Below are 22722 nucleotides of genomic sequence, written 5' to 3'. Positions count from 1 at the left end.
GCTATAAGTATCTAATTCCTGACACCGTAAAGAATGGTGTAGAATAGCGTATAGTAAAACCATGGTACTGTATACTGCACTCATACATGCCATCTTGAGGTTATCTTGAGATGATTTCGGGGCTTTTTAGTGTCCCCGCGGCCCGGTCCTCGACCAGGCCTCCACCCCCAGGAAGCAGCCTGTGACAGCTGACACCCAGGTACCTATTTTACTGCTAGGTAACAGGGGCATAGGGTGAAAGAAACTCTGCCCATTGTTTCTCGCTGGCGCCCGGGATCGAACCCGGGATCACAGGATCACAAGTCCAGTGTGCTGTCCGCTCGGCCGACCGGCTCCCATAATGCCATGGCCCATAATGCACAAAAACAAATTCCCCTTACGCAGTTCGCTCTTGCCATAACGTCCTAGGAATCATGATGATGCCATGCAAAATTCCAAGGATTTTTATGGACCTGGAAGATATTAGTAATTAAAAATCTATTACAAATACAGTAGTTAACTTTAAAATTAATTGTCAGAATTTGACATTTTCAAAATTTCTTCACCTCACTACAGCCAAACTAAAATGATTACAATTTATTTTCCCCACCATCAGAAAGGAATGTTTTATGATATAAAAATGATTTTTTTTCATGTGCACCAAGAAATTGGCTTAATTTAAGGTGCACATGTTAAGAAATGGTGGGGGGAAAAAGGTGATGTAGAGCATGGCTGGGTAATGGACCCACCCTACCCAGAAGGGTTACCCCTCAGGATCCTAGAGTAATGAAAAAATGCCCCTACTAAACTCCCCTTATGGTGGCAACCTGCCAAATAATAAAGGTTCTGATATGTTAGGGCAGACAACAGGGAGTTACCATAACCAATTCCATTTAGCAGGTACAAATATTATTTGGACAGGCTTTGAACAGCACTTGCCAACAGGCCCAGCAAAGTCAATGACTATCAGAGAGCACTGCATTACGGTAGCGAAAAAAAAGCGGCTTGCCAACAATTTCACCATGGCTGCTGCAGAAGTACTTTTTAACCCATTATATAAGAATTTTAATAAAAGGCTTGAGACAAAAAAACTCCCAGAAGTCTGTATAAAGGCAAACATAGTTCCAGTTTTCAAAAAAAGGGGGGATAGAATGGAGGAACTAAATTACAGACTGGTGTCATTGACAAGTATTCCGCATAAAGTGGTGGAGATAGTAATTATGTTGAGAATGGTGGAGCATCTAGTGAAGACCAGCTACATGATGAACGCTCTGTATGGATTTAAACAGGGAAACTCGTGCTTGACAAACATGACAAGAGTTTTATGACAGGGCTATTAAAATGACAAGAAAAAGAAGACTGGATAGACCGAATTTTCAAATGTATTGTCAAAAAGCATTTGAAACCGTTCCTCATGAAAGACTATTGTACAAGATAGAGAAGCAGCTAGTAAAAGAATGAACTACGTAAGTGAAAACCTGAAGGATAGAAATTAGTCAGTCAGAGAGGAAGTTTCAAGATAGGAATACAACAAGTGAATCCCACAAGGCTTGGTCATGGGACCGCTGTTGCTCCTAAATTATGTAAACGACCTGCCCGAGGGAGTGAGCTTGTACATGTTAAATTTTACAGATGATGCAAAGCTGATGAATGTAAAAACAGAGGACTACAGGAAGTTAGAGGAGGAACTTGACAAACTCCAGGAGTGGCCAAATAAATGTTTGCTGGAATTCAGTTGCAGTAAGTGTTAAATGTTGAAGATGGAAAAGGAAGAGAGGACACTATATATACAGAATACATCTACACCTTAAGGGGAAGGCAACTATGCAGGAATCTGAAAGAGAGAAATTTGGGAGTGGAGATAATTCCGACAAACACAGGAGGTGCACAATATATAAACGTGACTTGACATTAAGTGTACATGAATTACTTTAAGCACATGTTAATTCGATGTAGATTAATTTTATTTGTTTATTATTGGTACTAAAAAAGACATTTGTATGCCCTTCCTATATGAAGGAAATGTATAATTACGCTACTCAAGCCATCGTTGCCATGACAACGGAGACGCAACCTGCCAAGTAACCATGGCAACGAGGACGCTACCTGCCTCGCATGTGATACTAGATAATCAGTAACACCTTCCTGGTCTGCAAAACTTTATTTGTGTCAGTTTACGGTCTGCTGTGATCACATTACACGAAAGGAGCTGGATTATTCTTATTCTTAGAGCTAATGAAATTTCCCCAGAAAGTTTAATTACTACCTACCTGGAAATAGGGTTCCGGTAGCACAGTTGGGTTCGTTCTCTACGCACAATCGAGAATCCCGGATTCGAATCCCAGGTGGGACAGATATGCTCGGATACATTCCCTTTCATCTAATGCCTCTGTTCACCTAATAGTGAGTAAGTACTCAGGCGTTAGTCAGCTTGTGGGGCTACATCCTGGGCGGGGTCAGTAATTCGGCCTTTGGTGGGGGGGGGGGATCACGATAAAAGCCTCATATATATGAATACACTCTGGCTTCCTGTCCCCCGACACAATGAATTATAATATACTGTCAAGGATACAATGAATTATAATATACTGGCAAGGATACAAGCCACAAGGCGACTCGCCAACGGATTTTGAAACCTATCAAACTTAACCTAGCTTACCCTTAACCTTTCTAACCCAATCGGGTGAAATAGTCTAACCTAAGCCAAAACATCCTAGCATAGCAATAATTGATACACGGGTTTTAACAAACAGAAACCGAGCTTCGTAGAGTGGTCTGGTGTGGGAAACGACCATACCCAGCTGTCAATACCTGTGAGGTAACTCTCTTCGCTTGTCACACGCCACCTGTAACAGCCCAAATGTCACCTGCAGACGGGTGTTAGCACTCCAGGTGCTACAGTGTGTTGTGAGGGCGTGGTGGAGTGCTACAGTGTGTTGTGAGGGCGTGGTGGAGTGCTGCAGTGTGTTGTGAGGGCGTGGTGGAGTGCTACAGTGTGTTGTGAGGGCGTGGTGGGGTGCTACAGTGTGTTGTGAGGGCGTGGTGGAGTGCTACAGTGTGTTGTGAGGGCGTGGTGGAGTGCTGCAGTGTGTTGTGAGGGCGTGGTGGAGTGCTACAGTGTGTTGTGAGGGCGTGGTGGAGTGCTACAGTGTGTTGTGAGGGCGTGGTGGAGTGCTGCAGTGTGTTGTGAGGGCGTGGTGGAGTGCTACAGTGTGTTGTGAGGGCGTGGTGGAGTGCTACAGTGTGTTGTGAGGGCGTGGTGGAGTGCTACAGTGTGTTGTGACTGAAAGGGCGTGTATTGTGGAGAAAAAACACAGTGAGAGTTGTGTGCGCTACAACACGAGGCATGAGCGACCTGGAAGAGGAGTCGTCCCTGGTTGACGACGACGACGACCAGGACGCTGACCACGCACCAGATGCCATCGCCCACGACCAGCAAGATGCCTCAAGCCAGAACCAACAGGCGGATGGGCCAGATGAAACGGGAAACGAGGATGATGAGGGAGAGGAGGTGGCGCTGCCCTCCCCACCACCGTCACACCCTCCAGGTAAACACACCTGCCTTTCCCACTGATCCTTACGCCCTTTGATATATTAGATGAACTTAAAGTTAGTTGTTTAGTCAGAGTTGTTTAGTTTTTGTATTGAGGCTGATATTTTCTTCGTGATTCCATGTATGACTAATCATCCTGTGAGATGGGCATATTAGATGAACTTATAGCTAGTTTTTGGTCTACACTGTGTGATCTTTCATATAGAATAAGGTAGCAGCACATTGCTGTGTATACCTAAACTTGTTAATAAAAACAAATTGATAAAATCCTCGAGGAATCCCTATGGCTTTGTTCATCTTATGTCTTTACCTTCTCTCATGAGCACCATGAATGATATCTTAGCTCTCTTGAACATTCTGCAATATAACACTGTCTGTAATTAGTGGCGTTATATAATATACACAACAACTACTGTACCTACTATATGTACCTTATATATATACAAGAAGTGACGGGTTGTGAATGTACATTTGCTGGGGATTAAGTGATACATTCTTACAGTCATTTACACGCATAATATTTTCCTTTATATATCATAAATAAATCATTTATTATAAAAATAAAATAATAATAGTTATTATATTGTATCAGTGGCTTAGCTCATTCTTTTGCAAATAAATTAGCCGGAGATGAAGGCTTTGGGTCTATGGGTTAACGCAGCCTCTCTCTACATCACTCTCTATTGTATCCTCTGTAGGCAGACGAAAATAATGGCTTGCAGTTAACACTATATATATATATATATATATATATATATATATATATATATATATATATATATATATATATATATATATATATATATATATATATATATATTATATATGCAAGAGTCTTTACATTCTTGTACAGCCACCAGCACGTATAACGTTTCGGGCAAGCCCTTAATCCTAATTTTCCTCGGAATACGACCCGCCAAATCTTTTAACCATTCACTGCTGGGTGAACAGGTGAGTACAGTTAAGGATTGGCACGAGGTCAATCCTCCCCGGTGTGTGACGTATGACTGTAAGAGCGTGGTGGAGTGCCACAGAGTGCGGTGTGTGACTGTGATAGTATGGCAGAGTGCTGCTGCTACAGAGAGTACTGCTGCAGGTGGAGGACCATCATGGGAGGCGGTGTTCAAGACTCTTGGGCCCGACCATCCACTGCTAAGACGCTTCCAGGAGGCCAAAAACAAGCAGCTCTTGGAGGAGAAGAGTCAGCTGCAGCTGCGACTCAGACAACTGGTAAAATACTCCTTTCGTATTCTGCAAATACTTGTCATTGAAATGTTATTTTCTATAATATTTAAGTAGCAAGAACATCCCTTCAGATGTTATGTATACACATGGTGTAGTGGGAGTTCTTAAGTGTCATAACGATCATTGCAGCGCCAGCAGACTGAAGACCTGAGGCAGGACAACGTGTCGCTTGGCGCTCAACTCTTCGGCGTGCAGCAAGCAGTGACCCGAGCACAGGCAAGTACACCATCACATGCACCATCACCACTCACGGCACCATCACCACACGGCACCATCACCATATTTTCCAGTCAGCTTCACAACACCACAACCTCTCATTGCATCATCATTATCCCTCTCACTACACCACCACCACCTATCACAACACCACATGAACTTCGCCTTACCAGATAATGTACCATAAACGTTTATAATGTTTTTCCTGAAGGTCAGACAAGTGTATCTTATAAAGGTCCACAGCAGAAGGAGATTTGGTCAAATCGTGCACAAGACTTCAACGAATTTAGCTTTCTGATTCTCAAAACCGTATATATCGTTAGGGAAGGTTGTGTTAGCTTTGATTAGGCTATATTAGGCTCGGTTGGATCATGTTAAGTTAATCCGAGTTAGGATGTCTAAGTTGGATAAGGTTAGGCAAGTTTGAAAATGCTTTGACGTTTTCTGTACGATATTGTCTCATCAGACGCGCGCTGGAAGCTACCTTGCGAGTCAATGAAATAAGGATTCAAGGAAATCAGGACTATATAATTGACGAAGTCAAATCTTTATTACTGTATATGTGATCACGAATAACATAACAGTGAGACTGCATAGTGCTATTATGTTTACTAGAGTGCATTTGAAGTTTCCATACCGTCCAGTAGGATTACACAGATTGCTAGCAGTTAGAACTATTGCAATGGGAGTCCAACGACTGAAAACAATGGCCCAAGAATTGAAGCTCACTAATACCCGTGAGTGCAGGTGAACCTGGACAAGGCGAAGGCTGAGAGGCGGAGGACGAGGCAGGCAGTGCAGGCCGCCCAGGACACACTGCTGCAGGCAAGGGAAGAGGAGCGTACCCTGATGGCTGCACTTAACAACGCCAGGAAGCACGGTGAGAAACATCAAGTTCCCCACTTGCCTTTGATATTATGTTCCCCACCCTCGTTTGATACCATGTTCCCCACCCTTGTTTGATACCATGTTTCCCACCTTCGTTTGATACCATGTTCTCCACCTTCCCTTTATGCCACGTGCCCAGTCTTTCTCAACACTTTACGCCTTTCCATTGAATCATGCTTCCTACTTCTTTTGACACCGTATTTGGTGGCGGGCAGAGGCGGAGGTCGGGCGTGAGGTTGGGCGGCTGGGGTCGCGGGTGGCGGCGGTGAAGGCGGCGAGGACTGAGAGTGAGGGGGACATCACCACCCTCACTCGTGCCATACACAACACGGCCTGGGACAGGGCCAACCTGGAGAAGGACAAGATGGCCCAGGTAAGTCCTTTTGTAATCTAGCATAGCTTATATTAATGAAGATATAGTGTGAATATGCTAATTATTAATTCTGAAATTTAGGTTGCATGCAGTTTCATGGCATAACTCAACCAAGATGACGCAAAAGATGCATAATTTGATCTTTACACATACTGATCTTTGTTTAAAATATGTGAGTGTATCAGGACATGTTAGTGGAGCGGGTGAGGGCGGCGGTGGAGAGGGAGAGCGCCACCCTGGCTGCCCTCCACACCACCACCAGGGAGCAGAGAGACCTCACACACGCCCTCCACACACGTGCCAGGCTACAGCAACAGGAACTCTTGCAACTTGGTAAGCCGGAGGAAACAAGAAAGGATTGAGAGAGAGAGAGAGAGAGAGAGAGAGAGAGAGAGAGTGTGGGACAGATGGGCTAGGCTGGGGCTATTGAAATTGAAATAAGTTTATTGAGGTAAAATACACACAAAGGGATGAGGTAGCTCAAGTTATTCTCACCCTGTTCAGTACATCGTGTTAATACATACATATAAACACATCACAAACAATAAACATATTACCAAACATTCTGAGAGATAAACATCTACATTTCCTTGGCTGAGGCTATGACTTCCGTTTTAGGTTTCAGCATAACATGTTTATCATTATTATTTTCAAACTCAATTTATCTGATTCGTATATAATTACAGCATAATATTCAGAGCAGTAACAAGATTAGCAAAATAACTTTTTAAGTTTGTATATCTCTAGAAGAATATGAAGCCCCCTATAAAAGTATTTGTGTGTACGTCTGATACCATACTACTTGTGAAGGAGGAAATGTATATGTTTATCTCTCAGAATGTTTGGTAATATGTTTATTTGTGATGTGTGTCTATGTATGTATTAACACGTTGTACTGAATGGGGTGAGAATAGCTTGAGTTACCTCATCCCTTTGTGTGTATTTTACCTCAATAAACTTATTTCAATTTCAATTTCAATTAGTTTTTGACGCTACTTGTCAACTATTTATACTACAGCACCACAATATTTGTTTAAAAATTCTAAATGTATTTTCAAATAATTGACATAGCACGATATTGTCATATAATGTGCTATTATAATGTACTGCCTGCAATACCGATTTTACACATTTGAATGAAACGTAGGAATGATGCAGGGGTCATTATTCTCTCGTGTTGAGCAGAGTGAGAGCACCGCTCCTGTGCCAGGTAAGCTACGGGCTCACCATAGCCCATGCTACTTGCCCCGCTCCTGTGCCAGGTAAGCTACGGGCTCACCATAGCCCGTGCTACTTGGAACTTGTTGCGAGTAGCTGAATCTATAACCACAACAACAGAGAGTGAGAGCGTGGGCGTGCGGCGGGCCTGGGAGACCAACGTTATCATGCTACAGCGACGCTCGCAGGAACAAGCCCTAGTCCGCCAACACCTACATGAGCTCCTTGCCCAGCAAGCCGGTCTCCGAGCCCAGGTACACGTTAACTATATTCCACAGTGATATATAGCTTTGGGTAACCGGCATCTTCACTACACTCACAACTATTTTCACTGCGTACTGTGACCATCTTCACAACAGCCTTCATCACTGTAATCGTCTACACTGCACACCACCATCGTCACTGTAACCACCTTCATTATACCACACTGTATTTACCACTGTAACCACTTCCACTGGACGTTGTCTTCAACAACAACACTACAGATCTAAGTGTATGCTTCATTTAATATTGACTTTATGGCAGAGTTATGTATCCGGTAAATGATTATTCTTTAATTCTAGATGTACCTCTACGAACCTAATGTATTTGTTTAAGAGAAGTTGAAACTTTTGTTAATTTTACTGTTAGTTTATACTCATAATTCTAGCTACTCGGGGAGTTTTCCCCAGACTGTATTTATGTTAATGGTTAACAGGTGCACAACACGGGGAAGGCGGTGAAGGATGAGCAGCTGCTTCACGAGCAAGACTCCCTCAGGTGAGTCTCTGGAGCTCACAATGGGTTATTTGTATCCTCCAACCACTTGGATTGGGCGAGCACCCATATCCTCGCTTCATGCACATTTCCGGGATAAAAATTAGCAATTTAAGCTCCATATATGTGCAATCACCCTGAATTCCGCCCAGAAATAACGCTCAAGAGTTATATTACCGAAAGGCATCGTATTTTGTAAACTGTAGGGGGATTTGGTCAAAATCTGACCAATCGCCGTTTTCATTAACCTGCAGGTTGATGGCAGATCCCGGAAGATGTAAGAGGCTGGATACCGTTCCTTCCCTTCCTCCTTCTCTGTCAGCTTCCTCTCGTGTCCTTATATCGCTTCTAAGCTCTATCTAATCTAATTGCCTTAGCTCTTTCTTCTGATATAATTATTTGTTATTTATATTTTTGTATTGTCTACTGTAAATCTTGTCGAATTGATTGTACATGGGAACATTCGACAGATCTGGGAGGGGTGGTAATCATGCCTTGCGATATTTAATATACAAATGATAATAATAAATAGCCAACCTATTGCTAGTTATTGCTTTTTATAATAACACGGTTAATAATATTGATTAAAATAGGGTATGGTGTGCTTCGGGAGATAACATGTGAATGGCTATTCATGATTATTATTTGTATATTGTTATTAATGGATTATTATTTGTTTTAGGTTGTTATCCCTGGAGCGTGACGTCACCAAACAAAAACAGCGGCTGGCGGTAGCGAGGGAAGAAACGCAGCAGCTGGTGGAGCGTCACGAGGCGCTCTCTCTTGTTGTAGACCAGCTGGATGCCAGCTGCCAGGAGAAGCACAAGGTAAGGACCAGCTGGTGGAGCGTCACGAGGCGCTCTCTCTTGTTGTAGACCAGCTGGAGGCCAGCTGCCAGGAGAAGCACAAGGTAAGGACCAGCTGGTGGAGCGTCACGAGGCGCTCTCTCTTGTTGTAGACCAGCTGGAGGCCAGCTGCCAGGAGAAGCACAAGGTAAGGACCAGCTGGTGGAGCGTCACGAGGCGCTCTCTCTTGTTGTTGTGGAGCAGCTGGAGGCCAGCTGCCAGGAGAAGCACAAGGTAAGGACCAGCTGGTGGAGCGTCACGAGGCGCTCTCTCTTGTTGTGGACCAGCTGGAGGCCAGCTGCCAGGAGAAGCACAAGGTAAGGACCAGCTGGTGGAGCGTCACGAGGCGCTCTCTCTTGTTGTGGACCAGCTGGAGGCCAGCTGCCAGGAGAAGCACAAGGTAAGGACCAGCTGGTGGAGCGTCACGAGGCGCTCTCTCTTGTTGTGGACCAGCTGGAGGCCAGCTGCCAGGAGAAGCACAAGGTAAGGACCAGCTGGTGGAGCGTCACGAGGCGCTCTCTCTTGTTGTTGACCAGCTGGAGGCCAGCTGCCAGGAGAAGCACAAGGTAAGGACCAGCTGGTGGAGCGTCACGAGGCGCTCTCTCTTGTTGTAGACCAGCTGGAGGCCAGCTACCAGGAGAAGCACAAGGTAAGGACCAGCTGGTGGAGCGTCACGAGGCGCTCTCTCTTGTTGTAGACCAGCTGGAGGCCAGCTGCCAGGAGAAGCACAAGGTAAGGACCAGCTGGTGGAGCGTCACGAGGCGCTCTCTCTTGTTGTAGACCAGCTGGAGGCCAGCTGCCCTTAGAAGCACAAGGTAAGGACCAGCTGGTGGAGCGTCACGAGGCGCTCTCTCTTGTTGTAGACCAGCTGGAGGCCAGCTGCCAGGAGAAGCACAAGGTAAGGACCAGCTGGTGGAGCGTCACGAGGCGCTCTCTCTTGTTGTAGACCAGCTGGAGGCCAGCTGCCAGGAGAAGCACAAGGTAAGGACCAGCTGGTGGAGCGTCACGAGGCGCTCTCTCTTGTTGTAGACCAGCTGGAGGCCAGCTGCCAGGAGAAGCACAAGGTAAGGACCCGCTGGTGGAGCGTCACGAGGCGCTCTCTCTTGTTGTAGACCAGCTGGAGGCCAGCTGCCAGGAGAAGCACAAGGTAAGGACCAGCTGGTGGAGCGTCACGAGGCGCTCTCTCTTGTTGTAGACCAGCTGGAGGCCAGCTGCCAGGAGAAGCACAAGGTAAGGACCAGCTGGTGGAGCGTCACGAGGCGCTCTCTCTTGTTGTAGACCAGCTGGAGGCCAGCTGCCAGGAGAAGCACAAGGTAAGGACCAGCTGGTGGAGCGTCACGAGGCGCTCTCTCTTGTTGTAGACCAGCTGGAGGCCAGCTGCCAGGAGAAGCACAAGGTAAGGACCAGCTGGTGGAGCGTCACGAGGCGCTCTCTCTTGTTGTAGACCAGCTGGAGGCCAGCTGCCAGGAGAAGCACAAGGTAAGGACCAGCTGGTGGAGCGTCACGAGGCGCTCTGTCTTGTTGTAGACCAGCTGGAGGCCAGCTGCCAGGAGAAGCACAAGGTAAGGACCAGCTGGTGGAGCGTCACGAGGCGCTCTCTCTTGTTATAGACCAGCTGGAGGCCAGCTGCCAGGAGAAGCACAAGGTAAGGACCAGCTGGTGGAGCGTCACGAGGCGCTCTCTCTTGTTGTGGACCAGCTGGAGGCCAGCTGCCAGGAGAAGCACAAGGTAAGGACCAGCTGGTGGAGCGTCACGAGGCGCTCTCTCTTGTTGTAGACCAGCTGGAGGCCAGCTGCCAGGAGAAGCACAAGGTAAGGACCAGCTGGTGGAGCGTCACGAGGCGCTCTCTCTTGTTGTGGACCAGCTGGAGGCCAGCTGCCAGGAGAAGCACAAGGTAAGGACCAGCTGGTGGAGCGTCACGAGGCGCTCTCTCTCTTGTTGTAGACCAGCTGGAGGCCAGCTGCCAGGAGAAGCACAAGGTAAGGACCAGCTGGTGGAGCGTCACGAGGCGCTCTCTCTCTTGTTGTAGACCAGCTGGAGGCCAGCTGCCCATAGAAGCACAAGGTAAGGACCAGCTGGTGGAGCGTCACGAGGCGCTCTCTCTTGTTGTAGACCAGCTGGAGGCCAGCTGCCAGGAGAAGCACAAGGTAAGTACCAGCTGGTGGAGCGTCACGAGGCGCTCTCTCTTGTTGTAGACCAGCTGGAGGCCAGCTGCCAGGAGAAGCACAAGGTAAGGACCAGCTGGTGGAGCGTCACGAGGCGCTCTCTCTTGTTGTAGACCAGCTGGAGGCCAGCTGCTAGGAGAAGCACAAGGTAAGGACCAGCTGGTGGAGCGTCACGAGGCGCTCTCTCTTGTTGTAGACCAGCTGGAGGCCAGCCGCCAGGAGAAGCACAAGGTAAGGACCAGCTGGTGGAGCGTCACGAGGCGCTCTCTCTTGTTGTAGACCAGCTGGAGGCCAGCTGCCAGGAGAAGCACAAGGTAAGGACCAGCTGGTGGAGCGTCACGAGGCGCTCTCTCTTGTTGTAGACCAGCTGGAGGCCAGCTGCCAGGAGAAGCACAAGGTAAGGACCAGCTGGTGGAGCGTCACGAGGCGCTCTCTCTTGTTGTAGACCAGCTGGAGGCCAGCTGCCAGGAGAAGCACAAGGTAAGGACCAGCTGGTGGAGCGTCACGAGGCGCTCTGTCTTGTTGTAGACCAGCTGGAGGCCAGCTGCCAGGAGAAGCACAAGGTAAGGACCAGCTGGTGGAGCGTCACGAGGCGCTCTCTCTTGTTATAGACCAGCTGGAGGCCAGCTGCCAGGAGAAGCACAAGGTAAGGACCAGCTGGTGGAGCGTCACGAGGCGCTCTCTCTTGTTGTGGACCAGCTGGAGGCCAGCTGCCAGGAGAAGCACAAGGTAAGGACCAGCTGGTGGAGCGTCACGAGGCGCTCTCTCTTGTTGTAGACCAGCTGGAGGCCAGCTGCCAGGAGAAGCACAAGGTAAGGACCAGCTGGTGGAGCGTCACGAGGCGCTCTCTCTTGTTGTGGACCAGCTGGAGGCCAGCTGCCAGGAGAAGCACAAGGTAAGGACCAGCTGGTGGAGCGTCACGAGGCGCTCTCTCTCTTGTTGTAGACCAGCTGGAGGCCAGCTGCCAGGAGAAGCACAAGGTAAGGACCAGCTGGTGGAGCGTCACGAGGCGCTCTCTCTCTTGTTGTAGACCAGCTGGAGGCCAGCTGCCCATAGAAGCACAAGGTAAGGACCAGCTGGTGGAGCGTCACGAGGCGCTCTCTCTTGTTGTAGACCAGCTGGAGGCCAGCTGCCAGGAGAAGCACAAGGTAAGTACCAGCTGGTGGAGCGTCACGAGGCGCTCTCTCTTGTTGTAGACCAGCTGGAGGCCAGCTGCCAGGAGAAGCACAAGGTAAGGACCAGCTGGTGGAGCGTCACGAGGCGCTCTCTCTTGTTGTAGACCAGCTGGAGGCCAGCTGCTAGGAGAAGCACAAGGTAAGGACCAGCTGGTGGAGCGTCACGAGGCGCTCTCTCTTGTTGTAGACTAGCTGGAGGCCAGCTGCCAGGAGAAGCACAAGGTAAGGACCAGCTGGTGGAGCGTCACGAGGCAGCTGGAGGCCAGCTGCCAGGGGGAAACACATCGAGTTAAACGTCACACTCGTATCACCTAAAAAAAATTATATATAATTGTGATCAATTTAATTGTTATTTGAGATTTGTTATTTGACTTTGGATTTGATGCTTGCAGGAGGTGAAGGAGGAACTACGGAGACTAGAGCGAGTGTACGGACGGCTTCAAGCGGCCACTATGCGCCACCGGCGACTGGAAGATCTTGCCCTCGACAAAGTGGGCGAGCACACCGCAGCCTCCAGGGCAACGCTCAACTTGCGGAGGCGCGTCTCCGACACCAGGGCCATGTGCCGCAAGCTGGTTAGTGTTGCAAGGTGTTCCATGATGGGAATGTCTCCAGGTGCCGCAGGATGGTGACTGGTCAGGTTCCGCAGGCTGGTGAGTGTGGCCAGGTGCCGCAGGCTGGTGAGTGTGGCCAGGTGCCGCAGGCTGGTGAGTGTGGCCAGGTGCCGCAGGCTGGTGAGTGTGGCCAGGTGCCGCAGGCTGGTGAGTGTGGCCAGGTGTCGCAGGCTGGTGAGTGTGGCCAGGTGCCGCAGGCTGGCGATTGTGGCCAGGTGCCGCAGGCTGGTGAGTGTGGCCAGGTGTCGCAGGCTGGTGAGTGTGGCCAGGTGTCGCAGGGTGGTGAGTGTGGCCAGGTGTCGCAGGCTGATGAGTGTGGCCAGGTGCCGCAGGCTGGCGAGTGTGGCCAGGTGTCGCAGGCTGGCGAGTGTGGCCAGGTGTCGCAGGCTGGTGAGTGTGGCCAGGTGCCGCAGGCTGGTGAGTGTGGCCAGGTGCCGCAGGCTGGCGAGTGTGGCCCTAGTTTCAAGTGTGGGAAAATTTGCCTCACAAAACTTATATTACCAGATTGGCAGATCTCAGACATAATCAAGAAGGGTGTGCACACTGCACACACTTTTGGAATGTGCAATGTGGAAATCTCCGCCACGGTACCCCACCATAGATGAGTGAACCAGCGGGTGAAACAAACAACTCCACTCACCTACACATGAAAGTGAAGACGTTTCAGATAATCTTATGACCCCGCAAGATAGAGCGAGAAGTGGAGCAGATAAGCAACTGCGTGATGAGGTATTGCCCACAAGGGTGAGTCATTGTGATCCCAGGTGAATGATTACTCTTATTTATGACAGAGGTAAATGTGGGCCCCCGACATTGTCTGGTGAGTGTGGACCCCACAACATGGTAACTGCATGTTGGAGACAAGGTGGTGTTTATATCGATTGTCTTAGATAATTATAACTAGTGGTTACGTGTGTTAGGATGGTCTATGACTACGTTGTTGTTTTAGATTCAGCTACTGGAACCAAATTTCCATAGCACGGGCTATGGTGAGCCCGTAATGCGACTACGGAGAGTGCCCGTAATATATCGTGATGGAGGTCTAAGGTGTGGTGATTTGTGGTGACGGACGTTGGACTGTGGTGAGTTGTTTAGTGCGTTGGTAGTCAGGTTCGTTGATCTGAGGTGATAGTGTTAAATGCATTGGTGTATGGTAACTTGTAGCTAAGTTAATTGACCTTTTTTTCACGTGTGGCGGCGCAGGAGGACGAGCTGGTGGAGCGGGAGCGGAGTGCGGCCGAGGCAGCCCTGATGGCTTCCGACGGGCGAGCAGCAGTCATCACCCTCACCACCACCAGGGACACGCTCACCACAGTGGTAGACCAACTCAACGCTGACGTTGCCAGGTTTGTTGCCAAACGGCCCTGAATGTGGCCAGGCGCTTCATTAACAGGGAGAAACAAGGGTATTGACTCGTCAGTCGGTTATAATCACTACGATGATTCTTGGTGGTGCATCACGAAGCATCGTTGCACACGGAAAAAAGTGTCCCGACCTCGGGTTTTTTAGTTTTGAGCTGGATTAATTCGTGTATGCATGTTTCCAGATTGTGTATTGTATACATAATTTTACATCATAGTGGGGCGTGGAGGGGACCCATTCTTGTTTCTTCAAGTTCAATATTTTCATCCTTTTATTGGCGTTTGTTCCTAGTAGAGTTCCTCAGTCCTACAGGCATAATATATTGCACTTGTAGTAGTATTAGGAGGCCTCCATCAGTCTCAGGAGACTATGGAGTTGCGCTCTGGTTGTCGGTCTGGAGTGGCCTCACCACGGCGCAAAGCCAGGGTAGGTTGATATGGAGAAGCTGTTACCTAGGCAGCAGCGCTTGTAGTTTGCTGCATTATCACCCCTCGCTGCTCGCGCTAGAGCCCTCATATACGCTCCAGGTTGCTCTTGCAGTATGTGCAACGTGTTACTTAACCACTCACCAGGGACCGTCTTGACGCAATATTAACCAGGTATTGGACCTATAGGTTTTTACTATATTGAAATACCGCTAAGTCAGTCATACAGCTAACTGCCTATGTGCAACAGTTAGTGTGATACACAGACTGCGGTCATCTTTTTTATACTATGTTGAGACAGGTGTGACTAAGTAATGGAGTAGCAAAGTGAGGGACGGTATGTCAGGTATGAGGCTTACCTGAGAGTAGTGTTGTGAGGTAAGACTATATGAGAGGCATGAGGGAGTGTAGTGTAGTGAGTCGCAACTCTAACAATCATGAGGGGGAATATGAGTGCTGTGTAGTGAGAGGAGACTAAGGCAGGTATTAGGTATCTAAGAATAGTGTAGTGAGTTAAGACTGTTGCAGGTATGAGGCAGACCTGAGGAAGGGGCAGGAGAGGCTCAGCGCCAACCAGTGCTGTGTGGACCGACTCAACAAGGAGCTGGCCAAGGTTCTCAACCTCACTGGGGTGAGTCTCACCCTTTATTGCTTAATATCTTCCTTGCTGCCAGATAGCAAAATAAATATTTCAGATCATTTGTGTTGCTCTGTTCCTCGAGTATCTGTGTAATGCTTCTTCACGATATAAACAGTGGAACCAAACTGTTGTGTTGACTAGTAAATATACAACAAAATATCAGTCATGAAAAATGTTTTCAGTTGTTTTACAATCCAATTAAATGGTAGTACTTGTAAAAGTATCCTCTACAGGGAAAATGATATCGGGGCATTCCTTTGCTATCAATATACAGAGGGTCTCACAGACTGTACTGAAATATATCTCCCTTGTAATATGTACTCAAATATATACCTCACATGAAATATATAACTTTAAATGCGTAAAGTTAACGGCTGAGCAAAAGCTTTTTGTAATCACTCACAAATCTGAAGAATATGTGAATTACAGCATTAACGAATGTGTCATTCTCTATTAGCAAAGTATATATGAAATAAAATATATAAATTATCAGTTGTTGTTGTTAAAGATTCGCTACCTGGAATGTAAAATTCCAAGTAGCACGGGCTATGGTGAGCCCGTAGGCCTTTGATAAATTATCAATAAATATATTCACTATTATGATTTAAAGGGAAGTGAGGGACCTCCGGCCGAGCGTGAGGAGCGCCGTCTACGACTCCTGCTGGAGGACCGAGAGAAGGAGAGGAAGGCCCTGGAGGAGGAAGCCCTCACCATGCAGTGCCAGCTGCTGGAGACCCGGGAGGCGAGGGACACCCTTGCCAATACCTCCTCGCTTCTACACCAAGGTCTGTCACACCTTCAGATGCTGAACTGATATTCTGTTCTATAGTTGTTAAATGTGTGAACCTTTCTTCATATGACTGATTACACACTGTTTATGACTGTGAATCCCTTCCTCATGACTATCCCTGCTTGTGGCTCCTTCCTCGTGACTACCCATTTTCTTATTTAGAGCCTTCTTCTTCTTCAGGACCACCCAAGGTGGTGACTCTTCCTCTTGGCTGCCTCCTATTATGACCTTCCTCAGGGCTTCCCCCCTATTGTGACCCTCCTCCCTCCTTCCTCAGGGCTTCCCCCCTATTGTGACCCTCCTCCCTCCTTCCTCAGGGCTTCCCCCCTATTGTGACCCTCCTCCCTCCTTCCTCAGCACTACCACATATTCTAAACCCATGTTTTCGCAAGTCTACCCGCTATTATTTTGTTTACCATCAACCCCAACTCTTGTCTTTAGATTTTATTGTTATCATTTTGTGTCCGTTGACATTTAGCTGTGTTATGACCCCACAACCGGCGCTTCACCGCCTTCGTCTGAACCCTCCATTACTCTGCGGCAGAGTTAAGTGTGTTGCGGAGTCGGCAGGCGCGGTTGGAGGGCGAGGTGGGGCGGGAGCGCGGCGCCCTGAGGGAGGCGCAGCAACGGCAGGAACGGCTGCACCGGGCTGTGGCCACGCTGGACGCCAGGCTTCATCAGGAGAAGCAGACGAGGGAGGCCACCACCCGCGAAGCCCACGCTGCAGAGGCTCTGCTCTTGGCCAACCTGCAGGTACGTTCAACGGACGCTGTGTGACGGGTTTCTTCCCGCTCATCTCTCTCCTGTTCAGATCTTTGAATTTTGCCTTCAGAAGTATTTATTTTACCTATGGCTTTGTTCTTTTGTTTATTGTTCCCGGAACGCTGCGCATACTAGTGTCTTTAGGCATAATATATACGTGCTTTATCTAGAAATCCAACATTCTGCTTTTAACTCGTTTTGTGTGTAGGTACGTTTTCCTAAATTTTATTCTCATTATTATGTTGACCAGACCACACACTAGAAAGGGAAGGGACGACGACGTTCTAGTGTGTGGTCTGGTCAACAGATTTCAGCCACGTTATTGTGACTCATCGTCTTATTATTATGATTATAATATTACATTCTCGAGCATTTTTATATTTTAATTCATTCATTAATCATTTACTCCTGTATGTTCATGCTAGACTAATGAGGACAGTCGTGGTGGTTCTTCGTTATCTCTGTGCTCGTGTTGCTTCTGTTTTTCACTCCCTCTTATGTTTTCGTTAACATACACATCAGAAAATAGTGGTGAGATAGTTTCAGTCTGTCCTGGACCTTTATCAAGTCGTGAATAGAAAGAGTGGTAGAAAAAGTATGGTATACTACTACAAATAGTTCACACCTTCGCGCCTTCTACCACATATTCTGACCCAATATATTGTCTCAACCAATCTTTCTTTACAGGCCTTGATAATGGTCCAAGGCTGACCGAAACCTCGTCACCACTTTTATTTTCAGATGTGTGTGTTGCGTGTCCAGAGATTTCATGCTCTAGCCGAAGCTGCATTCTGTAAATAGACTTGAGCGATGTATTTAAAGCTCAGTAATTACAATATTTCTCTAGGAGCTGGAGAAGGAGGTGGCGAGGAAGGAAGGGGAGGTCGAGCACCTGAGGGAGAAGAAAGAAGAAGTGGAGGGGCAAGTGCTGGAGGCGACGCAGGAGCGAGCACAGCTGGAGAGGGTACTGGTGGAGCTACGTGACGCCAGGGACGCTCTGAGGAAGGAAACTGGAGTCGAGGGTGATCTGCACGCCATGAGGACGGAGATAACCCGCATGCAGGTGAGAGATGACCCTCCCCTCCACCTTACACACACACTCGCTCACTCGCTAAAACACTCGCTCACGTCAGCTGTGTATCAATGCCAGACTTCAAAAACTGCTTTTGTTCATCTTGATATAAGTGAGAACTAAAGGTCACGGGTCTGGTATCGCTGTACAGGCTCGGTGGCGCACACTGGAGGCGACGCAGAAGGAGTTATCTGGCCAGCTGGAGCAGAGTGTGAGCGTGGAGGGGGCCCTGAAGACCCGCACTCTGGCTACCGTGGAGAAGCTCAGGCGTGACCCCAACTCCGCCAAGGCCACCAGACTGATGCACGAAGACATCCTCAAGAGGAAGATGGCGAAGGCTGGGCGGGTCAGTTTTTGTCACCTCTCTTGTTATAATCATTCATTATAACTCATCATTGTTATGATGAATCAGATGTTCTGATAGGTATTGTATGATTGGCCACCACCTGGGGCCCTAGTACCGGTGATATGGCTCGAACACACACACACATACACACACACACAAAGAGAAAGACATAACCATAAAAACAGAAACCTGGAGAGAGAAAGGTAACAAGAGGAAAGAGATAGGTGGAAGGAGAGGGTGAGTGAGAATGGGGAGAGAAACCGACCCCGGGTACCGCCGAGTTCACCATCTAGTGTAATTATAGCTAAACTTTGGTCTCTAAGTCGTATCTGAAGTATCTTAAAGGTATATGAAGTATCATAAATTATATACCGAGTATGGTATATACTTTAAGAGAGTGAGGGAAGGAATACCATGTACTTGTAGAGACTGCGAGAGCTGCAGGCGGCGACGGAGGCAGCGAGGGAAGAGCGAGGTCGTCTGGAAGAGGAAGGGCAGCGCAAGGAAAGGCTTTACTCCCAAAAGGTCCGCCTCCTGCAGGACGCCGCTACGCACCTCGAGGAGAGACTCGTCAAGAAGCAGGAGGTACGGTCTTTATCTCTACTTCTGTCTCTGTCTCTGTACTAACCTGGCTGTGTTTGCTATATTGAGCATCGGTTCCTTAGTCTTGCCTTACGTACTTAAGTATTTTAAGCCAATGGCATTTCCGTAATTTATCCTATCATGTTGACCAGACCACACACGGTGTGGTGGTTGGAAGAGAACTTAAAGAGCGTCCCAACCACTCCAAATTTTCTAAGCGCATCTCAAGAGCCACTTGATGGCCAGTTCCGCTTGCTATTACTTTACCTCACACCGCCCTCAGCAATCATGAGTAGAGAGAGAGTCGTGTCTACCCGTGTGCCTTAGCGTGTCTTCACATGCAATGGTTTGCTTTATGCAACACCACGTCAGATTTAACATCACGATTTTGATAAATTTTCAAACGTAACTTTTAAAAATTTCATACTACATAACTCTCGAACCCGTTCAACATAACTATTGTTGACACGCCGTCAGAGGTCCCTGTGCGCGTGGGTGGGACCTCAGAGTGAATTGAAAGGAAGGGAGTTGGGTGTGTGGCGGAGATCACTGTCTGCCTGGGGTTGGGTCAGTGTGGGGGTCTCTGGATGTTATTGTGAGGAAGGGGGGGGGGGTCTGATTGTTTGTGGGGGTCGCTGGGTTGTGGTGGTTAAGGAACTAAGGTTAGGATGAGAGATCAGAAGGTTGATATAACACATTCATACCCGACAAACCTCTGAATGGAAGCTGAAACTGTTCAAAGCGGCACGCTGCTGGACATATTGAAGTCGTATTGTCAATTCTTGCATGATTCTGTAAAACAATACTGCATGATGTCAAGCCATGTTGCACTCAGAGCTGGACATTGTTGCTAGACAACACGGAAGGCGAAACATTCTTCACAGTCTGCCACCTTACACTTACGTTCTCTGCTACAGGAGCAGCTGCACCTACAGGAGTGGCGCGCGAGGCTGCGACACCTGACGGCGCTGCGGGATGGGCGATACAAGACGCTGGCAGCGGCGGGAGAGGAGGCGCAGCAGGCTCTGAGGTCGAGGCTGGTGACGCGGGCCCACGCCTACACGGGCGTGGTGACGCAGCTGGAGGCCAGCTACCCTCAGATGGAGGTCAAGCTCAGGAACATTAAGGGTCTCCTACAGAACTTCCTAGAGTGAGGAAGCTGTGAAGGAAGAAGAGCTTGGCCAATCAAAGCACTACACACGAGGCATACTTCACGCCATACCAGCTATGTCATAGTAACCTCCTCGCCCCTTCTGCAGTGTGATTGTGGCTGGTAATGTAAGCTGGACTAGTCCAGCCAAGTTACATTCTTCTCCTTCACATTAAAATCGTCTATAAAATAGTTGTAACTGCAGTAGCATTATTTAGCATCGTCCAAGAAACGTGTTGCCAGGTACTGGAACAATTTCCAGTGTTTGGGTACCACAAAATTTACTATTGGTACTCATTGTACCTCTCATATGTATTGTGAGGCGATAATACAACCTTGGAGCACAGTACTGTGAGAGTAGCGGCATGAAGAACACTTCAGAAGGTATGAAGATCACAACAACACAACAGGTTTGCCAAGACAGCTGGGTTGTGTGGTGTAATGGTGCTTTATAGTTTAACTAAAAATCAGCATTTTTCACGTTGGAGTAAATTGCGAGAAAAAAATTGGTGTGTTAATTGGGAGGACAGATTGCTGGGGGTGACGAGACGTCGTTATCTTGAGGTTATCTTGAGATGATTTCGGGGCTTTAGTGTCCCCGCGGCCCGGTCCTCGACCAGGCCTCCACCCCCAGGAAGCAGTCCGTGACAGCTGACTAACACCCGGGTACCTATTTTACTGCTAGGTAACAGGGGCATAGGGTGAAAGAAACTCTGCCCATTGTTTCTCGCCGGCGCCTGGGATCGAACCCAGGATCACATGATCACAAGTCCAGCGTGCTGTCCGCTCGGCCGACCGGCTCCCTCGGTCGTGGCTCGGTATTCTGCACATATTTCACATTTGCAGACAAAACACATCCCAAAATTACTGTGAGTAATATTTTAGTATTGGTGGAGTATCTGTGAGTGTCCGTATAAGCTTAGGAGTGAGTGCTCAGCTTAATAAGTAGAGTAAGTCTCTCTTTTCTGTAAAACATAATTACTTGTCATACCTTTTGTGTTTTTGTATTTAGCATTTAAGTTCAATAAATTTAAGCAGAGTACAATCTTTCCCTGGATCCAAAATAACGCTCGTGTGTCCGATTTCCGATATTAACGATATTTTGAAAACTGCAGGGGGGTTTGGGCAAAATATGACCCATCGCCATTTTCAGTAATTGGCATATTTTCGGTATAAAAAGTCGTAATTTGAAAATGCAAATAGGTGCAGAGAGCCAGAATTTGGCTCCAAAATATGGCTCAGGCCTCGAATTTGGGATATTTTGAAAACAGCAGGGGGGTTTGGACAAAATGTGACCCACCGCCGCTTTCAGTAATTGGCATATTTTCGGTATAAAAAGTCATAATTTCAAACTGCGAATACGTGCAGAGAGCCAGAATTTGGGTCCAAAATATGGCTCAGGCCTCGAATTTGGGATGTTTGGGATATTTTGAAAACTGCAGGGGGGTTTGGGTAAAATGTGACCCACCGCTGCTTTCAGTAATTGGCATATTTTCGGTATAAAAAGTCGTAATTGCAAACTGCGAATACGTGCAGAGAGCCAGAATTTGGCTCCAAAATATGGCTCAGGCCTCAAATTAGGGATGTTTGGGATATTTTGAAAACTGTAGGGGGGTTTGGGCAAAATGTGACCCACCGCCGCTCTCAGTAATTGGCATATTTTCAATATAAAAAGTCGTAATTTCAAACTGCGAATACGTGCAGTGAGCCAGAATTTGGCTCCAAAATATGGCTCAGGCCTCGAATTTGGGATGTTTGGGATATTTTGAAAACTGCAGGGGGGTTTGGGCAAAATGTGACCCACCGCCGCTTTCAGTAATTGGCATATTTTCGTTAAAAAAAAGTCTTAATTTCAAACTGCGAATACGTGTAGAGAGCCAGAATTTGGCTCCAAAATATGGCTCAGGCCTCGAATTTGGGATGTTTGGGATATTTTGAAAACTGTAGGGGGGTTTGGGTAAAATGTGACCCACCGCTGCTTTCAGTAATTGGCATATTTTCGGTATAAAAAGTCGTAATTGCAAACTGCGAATACGTGCAGAGAGCCAGAATTTGGCTCCAATATATGGCTCAGGCCTCAAATTAGGGATGTTTGGGATATTTTGAAAACTGCAGAGGTGTTTGGGGAAAATGTGACCCACCGCCGCTCTCAGTAATTGGCATATTTTCGGTATAAAAAGTAGTAATTTCAAACTGCGAATACGTGCAGAGAGCCAGAATTTGGGTCCAAAATATGGCTCAGGCCTCGAATTTGGGATGTTTGGGATATTTTGAAAACTGCAGGGGGGTTTGGGCAAAATGTGACCCACCGCCGCTTTCAGTAATTGGCATATTTTCGGTATAAAAAGTAGTAATTGCAAACTGCGAATACGTGCAGAGAGCCAGAATTTGGCTCCAAAATATGGCTCAGGCCTCGAATTTGGGATGTTTGGGATATTTTGAAAACTGCAGGGGGGTTTGGGCAAAATGTGACCCGCCACCGCTTTCAGTAATTGGCATATTTTCGGTAAAAAAAAGTCGTAATTTCAAACTTCGAATACGTGCAGAGAGCCAGAAATTGGCTCCA

The 22722-nt window shown here is 47.7% G+C and overlaps 1 protein-coding gene and 1 long non-coding RNA gene across 2 annotated transcripts; one reads left to right on the top strand and one right to left on the bottom strand.

Annotated features, from left to right (window-relative positions):
- The first annotated feature begins 2696 nt into the window (after positions 1 to 2696).
- On the top strand, positions 2697 to 21201 carry LOC138359247 (coiled-coil domain-containing protein 40-like). Its single transcript, XM_069318247.1, has 18 exons — positions 2697 to 3527; positions 4629 to 4762; positions 4907 to 4993; positions 5741 to 5873; positions 6097 to 6254; positions 6440 to 6587; positions 7593 to 7726; positions 8170 to 8231; positions 8911 to 9055; positions 12806 to 12988; positions 14231 to 14373; positions 15343 to 15445; positions 16065 to 16239; positions 16789 to 16997; positions 17854 to 18069; positions 18230 to 18424; positions 18851 to 19009; positions 19924 to 21201. Exons 1-18 carry the CDS (start codon positions 3326 to 3328, stop codon positions 20158 to 20160), a joined length of 2823 nt encoding a protein of 940 aa, XP_069174348.1. The 5' UTR covers positions 2697 to 3325; the 3' UTR covers positions 20161 to 21201.
- LOC138359248 (uncharacterized) lies at positions 5518 to 14340 on the bottom strand. The gene is made up of 2 exons (XR_011225866.1): positions 14206 to 14340; positions 5518 to 6230 (listed from the first exon to the last, which is right to left on the bottom strand). It is a non-coding gene; the product is annotated as an uncharacterized lncRNA (long non-coding RNA).
- Positions 21202 to 22722: the final 1521 nt, after the last annotated feature.

Source organism: Procambarus clarkii, chromosome 90 (assembly GCF_040958095.1).
Source record: "Procambarus clarkii isolate CNS0578487 chromosome 90, FALCON_Pclarkii_2.0, whole genome shotgun sequence".
Classification (NCBI taxonomy): domain Eukaryota; kingdom Metazoa; phylum Arthropoda; class Malacostraca; order Decapoda; family Cambaridae; genus Procambarus; species Procambarus clarkii.
Note: the sequence above shows the minus strand (reverse complement) of the source record. Positions and strands in the feature narration are given on the sequence as shown.

Excerpts from the sequence above, each read along its gene's own strand:
- LOC138359247 (XM_069318247.1), top strand. The coding sequence starts at position 3,326 with ATGAGCGACCTGGAAGAGGAGTCGTCCCTGGTTGACGACGACGACGAC. Across the intron at positions 9,056-12,805 it reads GCTGCCAGGAGAAGCACAAG|GAGGTGAAGGAGGAACTACG; the intron begins GTAAGGACCAGC and ends TGATGCTTGCAG. Across the intron at positions 18,070-18,229 it reads CGGAGATAACCCGCATGCAG|GCTCGGTGGCGCACACTGGA; the intron begins GTGAGAGATGAC and ends ATCGCTGTACAG.